The 13169-nt window shown below is 38.2% G+C and overlaps 1 protein-coding gene across 11 annotated transcripts in view; it reads right to left on the minus strand.

Moving 5' to 3' along the window:
- LOC135210876 (collagen alpha-1(I) chain-like) overlaps positions 1 to 13169 on the minus strand; it is an 891724-nt gene that overhangs the window by 461333 nt on the left and 417222 nt on the right. Inside the window, exon 1 of one of the 11 annotated variants that reach the window (XM_064243795.1) lies at positions 5659 to 5712. The exons of the other annotated variants lie outside the window; for them this stretch is intronic. Coding sequence (XP_064099865.1) covers positions 5659 to 5698 — 40 coding nt within the window. The 5' untranslated portion in view covers positions 5699 to 5712. Of the gene's footprint in view, positions 1 to 5658; positions 5713 to 13169 lie in introns of those variants that run through there. 11 annotated transcript variants of the gene reach the window in all.

Raw genomic sequence — 13169 nt, forward strand, 5'->3', positions numbered from 1 at the left:
AGAGTCTCGACTTCATTACGTTAACAGCGTTGCCAATTTCGCCAAGAATTAAACAAACCTAGCGTGTGTTTTTTCACAGTTTAATAACATTTCACGGTAGAGCTATTTTTACCTGCTTTTGGTCGCAGTACAGTAAATGCGCTCGAGTCCCATGGCTATTGTCTCTACCCTTGTTTTGTAATCCAGGCTTTTTATTTGCCGTTTTATGTAAATTTCTTTATTGTCCCCTGCTTACTGAATAACATTTTTCCGGTCTACATTTTCACGCGCCATTTCATAACGAAGTTTATTCCTTTTCGTAGGGAGAGAGAGAGTGTGTGCTCGTGCACCCACGTCAATATCCAACAATGCATTTACAGGATCTGTAGGTATAAAAATGTCAGCAAGAATCCAAGTCTTTAGTTTCCCGCTTCATTATGATGGCACTGAACCTATTCACGAACTGGATCACGATTTTTTTGTGGAAAACTCCAATGGGTGACATACCTAGGAACTTTTGGATTTTTAAGGTGGCTTACTAAAAATGGGAAAATTTGATTGTGTTTCCTTATTACAAACATCACAACTATTGTGTATAAGAACCTCAATTTAGAAAACACGAAAGTAAAAGCTTATAATGTACAAAGCAGTAATTTGATAACCGATGCGTCTATGGATAGGAAAGGCGTGCACCAACAATAGCCAAATGTCTATATATACTTTATGTATACTCGCACGACTGACTGCCTTAACAACAAACTTGGAGAAACAATTAACTAGTGAAATTAACTAATAACCACATTACTGTAAAACTTCAAATTGTACAGAAAGAAACATCATCTACTACAATCACAGCGCTCTAATGCCACCGTGCATGCCGCAGTCCTAGCAATAAAGAATCCAATGTAAACAATAGACCCAAGAGTCGATGTGCGGTAAGACGTTTGAAGTTTTATCTTATTTCATTTTATCATATTTGGGGGGGAGGGGTGGAAGTTATCATACCAATGGGGCAGGTCAATATAATTTGAAATTAAATAACACGTGAGCTTTGTGGGGAAAATAATAAATAAAATCAAACCGTTTTGACCATTATATCAAAAAGGTAATTTCATGACTTTCGTGGACTCTCTTGAGAGAGAGAGAGAGAGAGAGAGAGAGAGAGAGAGAGAGAGAGAGAGAGAGAGAGAGAGAGAGAGAGAGAGAGAGATTGTTTCCATACTTTGTAGCAAAGATTGACACTGAAACTAAACGCTGCCGATGCTTCGCCTCTCTCGCCTTCCATGAAAGTTTTGGAACGCAGCACATGTGTCTGGCGCCTTTAATAGCGCCAAGGGGGAAAAGTATTTCCACTCAAACTGCCCTCAGTAGTTTCCCCTCTACACTGTACAGCAGTGGTTTCCCAACCTGTGGGGGCGGCCCCCTGTTGGGGGAGCTCGAAAGGGCTGCCAGGGGGGGAGGTGGCGCCAATGCTTGATGGAGATAATTATATCTGAAAACTATTATGATGGAATTCAGAACTTCAAAATACTGAGAAAATATTTCAGAAATAAATATGAAATTTTAGTTGTCTAAATATGGTAAACTATTAAATTCTTTATTAGGAATTTATATATAATATATTAATATAATTGATATATATATAATATAAAATATATATATCTATATAATATATATATATGAATTATTGACATGTAGCGACTATGCCAGTAAATTGTAAATTACAGTATTTAAGGAAGGGAAAGGGGGGGGGGGGGTGGGGGGGGGGGTGGCGCAGAGAATGTGCCATTCAATGAAGGGGGGCGAGAATTGGAAAAGGTTGGAAACCGCCGCTGTCCAGAGTGCTGGTGGCTGCATGCGGGCGTTGTGGAGTCCCCTCTGGCCCGGCCTGACCTTTATCCACTCAGTCCATAAAGGAAGAGCCTCTTTAAAGCTTTTATCGCGGTGTTTCTCCTCCTCCCCCTCCTCCTCCTCCTACTGTACCTTCACCTCAGTCTTACCGCGAAGGAGCTTGCGTCACCCTCCCCTACCCCTCTCCATAACCATCCTCAACCAATCCTATCCCGTCCTACTGGGCGCATCGTCCCCGCCGACCGTCCCTGCATCTTTCATGTCAATCATTTAGTTCCTTCAAAAGACTTGCTGCTCCACACACGCCCCCCAACCCCCCTCCCTCTCTCTTCCCCTCACCAACCCTCTCACCACCGCTAGTACGGTACTTCCATTTACTTTCTCTTCCTACCTGGTTTCTTTTAAATTATTTTGCTTTCTCTCTTTTATTTCGCTGCTTGCGCGAGGTACCGGAATTTTTCTTCTTCTTGCAAACCGTTCAAGGAGGTTCTTGATTCGAGTCCTTTTTGTTTTTTGTTTTGTTGTTGTTGATTACTTAACCAGCCATCTGCCTGTTTTTTCTTATTATATAAACAAAAGCGTAACCGTCATATAAGCTTAACATGTTTCTCCTCAAAGTCCGGCTGCCTCTTATTTTTTGTAGTGAGGTGACTGGCCACCGAAGCAAGCGCATTCAAGCATGAACTGAATTATATCAAATTACTTTGTCAACTATTACAGAATAGTATCCACATGTTTTAGGTCGAGCGACTTACCAAGTCACAGTCAATGAATTTTAAACCACAGCAAATAAACAGTCTAGTGACTATTATCAACAGATCTACTTGAGGCCTGATTCAATTAGCCGATATAAAATTGACATCTACCAGTGAATAGCAGGGCTCCCTTCATAGCGTCACTTAAGTGATCAACCTTCATATAAAGTTAATTCTAGGCAATAACTCCGCAAGGAACGGTCCCACGAATATGAAAGCCACTAGGGATTGGGACGTCCAATGGATTTCGCCGTGTATAGGTACTATAGTAGAATCACATCACCCGTGCATCACATCAGATGTCTAGTCCAGTCCCTTACGACGCTCCTGATTGCTGTTTGTAAGTTTGTAAGCCAATCACTGGGTTGGAAACTCTTTGTCTCACTCGAAAGTTCACATACGCAGGAAGTATGTTCAACCCCTCCTGAGGGATACGTCTTTCAAAACTATCCCTCAGAAAAGTTGGAAGATACATCCTGCCTGTGTGAACTCTCGAGAGAGACTGATTTTCCAGCCCTGTGACTGGCTCATCAACAGCCAATCAGAAGCGTCGTTAAGGGACAGGCCTAGACATCAGATGCATGGTTGATGTGATTCTATTATAGCCCCTGGGGGGTTAATTACAGTCGACCCACCAAAAAAAACTGTAAATTCTTAATAAGCAACCCAAATACTATAGGAAACTGTAATTTCCAAAGAAATACTCGACGCGGAGTTATTACCTACATCTACCAGTATGTTTCAAATCTTAGGTAATTAGTTTCGAGCTTCACTAGAAAAGTTTCTTCCGTCTCAATCAACAAGCCAATTTCAGCTACCGGTCTACCAGCCTATCTCGGTTGTCTATCACCAGGTCAATTCGATATTTACAGCTGATAAGCTCTTTCCCGTCTACGTTTAAGGAGCGACAAGTTACAGCTAACGAGTTAAGTTGTGTCTCAGTTAACGCTTTTCCCGAATCTCAATAGGTATCCTTTTGCAAGACCAGAAGTCGAATAACTTCCAATTAACACCTTCCTCCGTTATCATGTTTTGGTCTCGTTAAACTGAACTGGCCTAACAGCACGACAGACAGCAAATTCCCGAGATGTATATAGTATTGCACCAGCCCCGGATTTTTGCCATGCCCCTAGGTTAAGATAGAAGTAACTTGAAAAGAATTTAGGTGGGGCCACCAGTGAGAATATTTTCAAGAAAATTTTATGGTTAGTTTTTGAGAGATATCGTCCCGATTTTTTCATGTAAAAGGTCTCCAAAAAACAACCACCCTTCCATGAAAACGTTATTACCTACACAATCGAAAGGACAAGCCATATATATATATATATATATATATATATATATATATATATATATATATATATATATATATATATATAAAATAATAATAATCTGACAACAAATACTAAAAGAACAAAATATGCATATTGATTCCTTTTTCTACTTCTTCCGGCAGCTGAGCCTGATTATGATCGACTGCCCATCTCCTCTGTCGCCTTGAATTTATTTTTAATAATGAGCAGATATTCCTGCGAACCAACCCAAGAGGTCAGTAACTTGCTAGAAGGAAAGCTTACAGGAGAACAAAATGACCTTGTACCGAACCTAGGGGAAAGCATAGTAATATACAAATAAAAATAACATATGAAAATATGAACAAATCCACAAATCAAGAAAGACAATGGTTTTCTAATCCCAGAACAACTCTAATCTTACTTCTCCAATTAGTAACATATATCAAAATCAAAATGGATAAAGTTCTCTTGTCACCATAAAACATTTATCTAAACAGTGCTGATTGGAATTCACAAACTTTTCTGGAAGCAACTTACATGAACCTAAAATAATGGCCATCCCGAGCATTATATATGAAATTTATCGTTGTTCAATCATAACTTACTTGAAAATAAGTGAGAATACTGTGGGAAACGTTAAGCATATATAAATATATATGATATATATATATAATATATATAGATATATATATATATATATATATATTATATATATATATATATATATTATAAATTATTATAAAATATATTATATTTATATTATATATATCTATATATATATATATATATAAATATATATATTATATATTATATATATGTATAATATATAACAGTGAAACCTTCGTTTCACCCTTGCGAATACAAGTTTCAAAACTTACAATATAACATTCATACTGGAAAAAACTACCATTATATTTTAACTTATTTCTCACCACTACCGTCTTCCTACACACAAACACATGTACATAAAATATACATATACTACTATGTACTCATATAATTATATGTACTACATGTGAATATATATATATATATATATATATATATATATACATATATATATATATATATATATATATATATATATATATATATATATATATATATATATATTAATGTAAACATGACATATTGTACCATAATTTGACTGACTTTTTCGTGGATTCGTAAAAATTTTTGCTATGAGTTTACAACGGTCAAAATTACAATTCATATCTTATTGAACTCTTCTTGCCTTCATAAAACAAAGGATGAAAACTGCACAAAAGAAAAATAACATACAAGTACAAGGATGTAGAAACAAGGACCCGTATAAAAGATGGTAATTAGTAGAAAAAGGTCAGAAAAATGGTTCCATTTACAAAACAACGACGTCACTCCACAGTATGACGTGGCCGATCAATTTTTTGTTTCGTTTTGAGGGGGGGGGGGGGGGGCGTATTTCGTTCACCGAACTCGGATAAAATTATAGAAGTCAGTTCTAATCGCGCCTTTGCCGGGTTATCTAACAATTAATTTCAGTTGAATTAAATTAAATTTAACCCACATGACTGCGTTAGAATAGTACTTGTCGAATATTGGTTGCCTAACAAAATATAAGACGTTCAGTTCTTGAATGTTTGAAATCTGTCAAGCGAACAATGATAAAGACATGACCATCCAATGAACGAATATTGTTTTAAGACGCAAGGAATGGCAGGGCGAGTTCATAATAGGTCAAAAATTTCTCACACGTGTCTAGAAATATATACTACGACATGGAAATACGTCAATTCTACCTTTGTATAACCCTGGTTCATGGTCACTCCTTAGCTCCATCCCATAGCATCCATCTTACCTGGAAAAAGATAGAAGCAGTGATTAATTAATTATAATAATTACTCCAACTATCTATCATAAACTTACGGCAAAGAAACTTACCTCAAATTTCAGCTACAAACTTACAATACGGATAACGAATCAACCACACCACTCGGCAACCTCCAACCCCCCCCCCAACACACACACACACCAAGGAGGCACAAACTTAAGAGATAAGAAATTTAATGATGAGTAATGTAAAAAGAAGTATGAGATTATTATCAGACGCCAAGTGTCAGGATCATCAAGGCTGCTGACAGCAATGGCGGTGATGATCACACTTTGCCAGTTATAATGAATTCATTTTGAATAAAATACGTGAAGCCTTATCTTTTTTGTACAGGCGAAGTGGCCCAAGACGGACATGACAGCCCAACTGAGGGTCATTCATGGGGCGAAGTTTTACACGAAAAACTCCTCCCTCAGGTGGGGAGACGCAACCTCCTCTTCAGAGAAAGTTGAAATGATTTGAGACATCGAGGAAGGATTCGAGTTCTTTTTCCTGATAGTGAAATTTCTCTCCTATCTGATCCTCCATAAAATGGTCGAGATTAAAGGTATCAGGAACATAAAAACTTCTCTTTCATTATAAAAACGGTTAGTTAAGCATTATTTGTAGAGAAAATATCTCTAATAGATAACCAATTTTGGTTATGAATAGCGACAATTCCTCCTATGTCAATTATTAAAGAGGAAAAGTAGCGAAGTTGAAGATAATTCTCGTCCCCAACACTTAGAAGCTGAAATGACTGTGAGGGAGATTGTGCCCAACCCCTGGATGACGAAAACATCTTGACTCGTCATCAGCCGAGGAGGTCTTCGTTTCCTTCTTTCAAAGAGTACCGACTCATCTTCCCGGGATGCTCATTTGTTTTCTTTCAGACGTCCTTAAAACTTCCTCTCCAGTGACAGGGCACATTTGTACTTGCTTTCACACACTTTCTTGCTTTGAAATGCTGTTGCTAGTCTGAAGGGTAAATGATACTGATCACAGACATGTGAATGCTTGAAGGCAGGAGTAAAGTTTTCCACTGTTTTATTCAATTGGGATACTTTTGGATGGGACAAAATGGCTATACGGGATACTTTTAAAATATACAAACGATTGTATGTACTGTCTATTAACATTGAGCAAAAATTCCTATTCATCAATCACCTACGTTGTATTAGAAGGCCTGCCTCTCTCCTCTCATGGAATAACTGGATAGCCGTATGTGATATGAATATCAACTACCCATAAAAATCGGAGGTGATAGAATGTCTTTACACTTAAGAGGAAAACAAGTTTTATATTATATTATTTATTTTATATATATATATATATTATATATATATATATTTATATTATTATATATATATTATTATATATAATATATATATATATATATATATATATATATATATCTACCAACTTCAAACTTTGGTTTATGCACCATGGTACTATGCAAAACTCGTTATCCTTTTAGCACTTATCAACTCCTGTATTTTTAACTTTTTATCAAGACATATTATGAATTACCTTTCTCTTCAATACTGCCATCTTTTTGGTTTAATTCTTTAGTTTTACACATTTGGGCATTATATTCTATACATGCTACAATACAAATTCATGGACTTTTCTTGCTCAATTAGAAGTTATAAGACATTAGAACTTCGTTGTCTTTTAAGAAAGTATTTGTTTACTACAAAGAAAGAAAGATTATATATATATATATATATATATATATATATATCATATATATATTATATATATATATATATATATATATATGTATATAATGTCCTAATCAAGTTAAATCAAATTTCAGCAAGATATAATCTTACCTTTTTCAGACAACTTATAACCCCGTTCATTCTAGCATGAAAGAAAATGTGGCAGGAAATTTCCTTCATCTTTCAGAATAAGAAAACGTTCTCATGAAACATTTAAAATGTGTTATCAACCTACTCAGCAAGAGTTCACAGAACGTATACGTAAGAAAAAAGCAAAGACATTTAGAAAACAAAGAACTCATTTCAAGAAAAAAAAAACAACGATGAACGGTCAAATAATGATTAAAATAGCTAGAAAGATAAAACATAAGCAATAAGATTAAAATTACCAAGCTGGCCAAGGTTTTTATTTTTTAACAAACCGGCATCGCATTCATAAGGTGATTGTTGGTTAATTGTAAATTAAAGTTTTGATAACGTGACGGTTAAGAATCTATTTCTCCAACACTTCGTGGTTTCTACATGTTCTGTTTATTTAAACATACTAAGTGCACAGTATTTATGTTTTGAGTGTTACGAATCAACAATTGAAAACTAGAGGAAGAGAGCAGTGTGTACTTTAACTTGCCTATGGGTTGGAATGTTTCAGGCGCGAGGTTTATTTTTAAAGGGAAATTACATATTCTCCAGATTGGTGTGACAACAATTATGATCATCGATGCCAGCAGCACGCAAATTTCCGAGATTCATTAAAGAAAAGAATGCATTAATAAATATCTTTCAACAATTCATGGAAACTTAAAAGAAGCCAATTTCTTGCATCCATCAACATTGCAATATACAGTATAAAAACTAGCAAAACAGTCCATCTTTTGATGAACAACAAATTCATAGAGGCCGCTTGAAATTCTAACAAGTTCCTCTCACAAGTGCTAAGGAAAGAGGGCAATTTCCTTCCTCAGTGTGGCACGTTGAAAAGAAACTTGACACCTGCTATTTGAGGAGTGTAGTATAGAGCAAAGATTTTCTGTTGGCTTAGATTAGCTACATCATAATAATCATCAGCATCAACTAATTTTTAAAAATCAATGTCAAAGTTTATTCAATATTACTGTTTAAAGATGTGGTTAAAATATTTGTCTCACCAATGAGAGGGCCAAGTTTCATTTCTGGGACGAGCGAACATTTTACGCATTACATTCACTCTCTTTGTGCCTCTATTTATTATTATTTTTTTTGTTTTTTTGCTCTATCACAGTCCTCCAATTCGACTGGGTGGCATTTATAGTGTGGGGTTCCGGGTTGCATCCTGCCTCCTTAGGAGTCCATCACTTTTCTTACTATATGCGCAGTTTTTAGGATCACACTCTTCTGCAGGAGTCCTGGAGCTACTTCAGCTTCTAGTTTTTCTAGATTCCTTTTCAGGGATTATTATTATTATATTATTATATTACTATTATTATTATTATTATTATTATTGTTTTTTTTTTTTTTTTTTTTTTTTTTGGGTTTTTTTTTTTTTTTTTTTTTTTGCTCTATCACAGTCCTCCATTTCGACTGGGTGGTATTTATAGTGTGGGGTTCCGGGTTGCATCCTGCCTCCTTAGGAGTCCATCACTCTTCTTACTATGTGTGCCGTTTCTAGATCACACTCTTCTGCATGATCCTGGAGCTACTTCAGCCTCTAGTTTTTCTAAAGATTCCTTTTCAGGGATCTTGGGATCGTGCCTAGTGCTCTATGATTATGGGTACGATTTCTACTGGCATATCCCATATCCTTCTTATTTCTATTTTCAGATCTTGATACTTATCCAATTTTTCCCTCTCTTTCTCTTCAACTCTGTGTCCCATGGTATTGCGACATCAATGATGATACTTTCTTCTTGACCTTGTCAATCAACGTCACGTCTGGTCTGTTTGCACGTATCACCCTATCCGTTCTGATACCATAGTCCAGAGGATCTTTGCCTGATCGTTTTCTATCACTCCTTCAGGTGGTGCTCGTACCACTTATTACTGCAAGGTAGCTGATGTTTCTTGCACAGGGCTTCCAGTGGAGGGCTTTTGCTACGAATCATGCCTCTTTTGTACTGGTTCTGTGCAAGTGCCGGGCATTCACTTGCTATGTGGTTAATGGTTTCACTTTTCGTATTGCACTCCTACATATGAAGAGATGTTATTTCCGTCTATCGTACTTTGAACATATCTGGTTCTTAGGGCCTGATCTTGTGCCGCTGTTATCATTCCTTCAGTTTCCTTCTTTAGCTCTCCCCTCTGTAGCCATTGCCAATTGTCATCGCTGGCTAGTTCTTTAGTCTGTCTCATGTATGTCCGTGCATTGGTTTGTTGTGCCAGTCCTCTGTTCTTTCTGTCTTTCTCCTGTCTCTGTATATTTCTGGGTCTTCGTCTGCTTTTATTAGTCCTTCTTCCCATGCACTCTTTAGCCACTCGTCTTCACTGGTTTTCAGATATTGCCCCAGTGCTCTGTTTTCGATGTTGACACAGTCCTCTATACTTAGTAGTCCTCTCCCTCCTTCCTTTCGTGTTATGTATATGACCCCGACCTGGGTCGCGTGGGTTTCTTAAGTTACTGTGGGTCATGCAGAAATCAAACGCTCAGTGATTAATTTAACACCGGTCTTATATTCTAATGAATTTACACAAGGGCCCGAGTGAAATGAACTTAATATCTATAGTACCGGCGGGATTGAGACCGAGCGAGGAACCGGCAGAGGGCACGAGGGGAAAGTGCGTCTTTCCCTTCTCTTGACCGACGCTTAACTAACTGACCCTCAAGGAGACGGCTTGGTTACCTCTCTCCTCAATACCCCCCAGAAACCCCCGATATATTGCTTCTAGGCCATGATTGGGTCTGGCACCTGTCCTTAGGTCTATTGGCCAATGAGTGCCCCTATAAGGGACGCCCATGCCCAACGGACTTTTTGGGGGATGTTGGGGGTAGGTGACGCTTTCTTCATCTGAGAGAGAATGACCGTTAACGACCTCATGGCGTCTTCTGAGATGTTCAGATATTCTTGGGAAAGTTGTTTATAAGCCCTCTAGAATGGCCTTATCACTCCCCTCCCCAAACTCCTTTGCGTCCTCGCAAAGCTATAGTCTCTGCCTTGTCCCATCTCGAGTCTCTTTTCTCAAGGTACTGATTTATCTAAATTCAAATTAACTATCTTAAAGGGGGCCATTTGACGTGTGTACAAACTAAAGGTTACAAGTAAATTGAACACGTCTTACAACAACATAAGATCTTTATAAAAAAAATTAAGAACAATCACTCTTTCCTGGAACAGATCAAAACAAAACCAAAAAAAAAAAGAAATCATTCAATAAGTTCAGGTTCATACTCGAAACAAAATGGTGTAAAACAAAAAGACAGAAAATTTTACACATTCAGCACTGCCTTGGCAATCACGACACATGGCATCCATTTTTAATGAAATTGTATCACGTTAATCTATTAAATTTTTTCAAAATAATCAAAAACATAATTTAAACATACACGGAACAAAAATAATGCAATGGAATTTTACGAAAATAAAAAAAAAAATCTTCCTGGAACATCAATGTGCATTTACTACTATCACATAAAAAAAAAATAAAAAAACAAAAATAACTAAGAACCATAGAAATAAATTTGGAAATTCAGGCACAAACAAACAAAAATTTCATCATCTGTGAAAATAAAAAAAAAACTTTACAAGCATTAGTGTAATTTATGAAAGATAAAATAGGATGGAATCGGTGTTGCGACAAATTTAACACAAATAAAAACAACAAATCAAAATAATAAAATAAACGTACAAAGCAACATAACCACATCAAAACAGAATTACACATAAGAAATGATCCACAGTAAATAACATTTGTTCTGAAAATAATTTGGACAAGTTATATCAAACAAACATAAATCGTGACACATTACAATCTGATCGAGATAACAAGAAATAAAATAAAAAAAAAACAAAAAAATAAAACAACTGGTATGATTCTGAATCTAGGCAAAGACGTGGGTTGGCATTTACAGACTCTGTTCACTGACCCCTTTCATTTACTTTGCAACAGCATTTACGTATGACATAGGCTCGGGAGCTCGGTCTTGTGCTCTCGGTGGGGCGCCCACTTGCGCTCCAGTATTTCATTCTGACTCGTCTCCCAGGTACCGGCCAACCCCGGGTACGGGGTACTGGTTTATTGGTGTAAAACACTACGCTGTCCTCGAGCACCGGACGTAAGTGCGACAGGTGGTGCTCGCTCACAGCCCCTGTGCGAATATGCTGAATCACAGCAGAGGAGTGCTTGATCTCCTTCACACGATACGGTCCCATATATGACGGTTCGAGCTTGTGTTTCGACAGTTGCATTTTCTTCAAGTAGATTCGATCTCCAACCTGTATTGGGGAATCGTGAGCTCGAAACCGTCTGTCGTACCGCAAGCGGTACTTTTCGTTTGCCCTCAACAGCCAGACGTTGCGTAGCTGGAACACACGTCGAGTCGCGTTACAAAACCACACCCGGTACTGTTCCACCGTATAAAGGGGCATCTGTTGAGGGTCCAAGACCACCGAATACGGCAGTCGGATGTCTTGTCCATACATCAAAAAGAAGGGGGGTGTCCCTAATCGAGCTGTTATATGCGGCATTAATAGCCATCTCAGCCGTCTGCAACAGAGACGGCCAGGAAGTCGGATTATCCCCGATGAGATATTTAAGATGTTGACTACCTCTCTGTTGTGAGACTCAAACGAGTCGTTAGCAGACGGCCGATAAGCCGCGATGGTAACATGATCTACTTGTAGAGGGCCGTAAACTCGCGAATTAGTTCATTTACGAACTCACGGCCGTTGTCCGACACTAGTATTCTGGGACACCCAAACAAATCGATTTACTAGGGAATGCAACGCTTTAGCCACTTCCTTTGCCGATTTGTCTATCATTGCGCACACATGTGTGAAACGCGTGAACGCGTCCACAAATACACAAATATATCTAGGTTGTCCTTGCACTGAAGGTAGTGGTCCTACCACATCCATATGCACTCTATCCCACTTCACCGGCACCACAGGCCATAATCGGGCCTTCGGAATCACCGTTCTGTGCTTTTTCATCATGTTACATACATGACAATTACTTACAAATCCAGTTATGTCCCTACGCATGCCAACCCAAAAAAATGTTCACGGGCTCTTCTAAGAGATCTTTCTATACCTACATGCCCAGCATAAGGGCTAACATGAATCATGTGTATGCTCTGCTCTACTAAGGCTCGAGGAAGAACGACTCGGGCTCGGATCATCTCCGGGACCTTTTTCATATTTACACAACAAGACGTCTCCCTCAGATGCACAGAACTCGGGAACTCGTTGCTCTCACCTTTCACACAAGCCTTGATCTGGCTAATCCAAGCTTCAGACACCTGACGTTCAACCAATTCTCGCACACTCCAACCACAAAAATCAACCACACTTTCATTCTCCGGGCATTTATTCTGGAATCCCCCGGACGGAGTTCACCTGCATTTGACCCCCTACCGCCTCGGGCATTCTCATCCACCTGAGAGTGCTTGCGAGATTCCCGTTTTCTGCGCGTCGCGTTTACGTTGTTTGACTGTCATTGTTCGGAACTGTCGGAACGTTGCTGGCACTATCGCCTGCAGTGCCTGCGCCACCAACGTCACGAGGTTTCTTTTGTCGTTCTTCCTTGC

The sequence above is a fragment of the Macrobrachium nipponense genome, chromosome 4, assembly GCF_015104395.2.
Source record: "Macrobrachium nipponense isolate FS-2020 chromosome 4, ASM1510439v2, whole genome shotgun sequence".
Classification (NCBI taxonomy): domain Eukaryota; kingdom Metazoa; phylum Arthropoda; class Malacostraca; order Decapoda; family Palaemonidae; genus Macrobrachium; species Macrobrachium nipponense.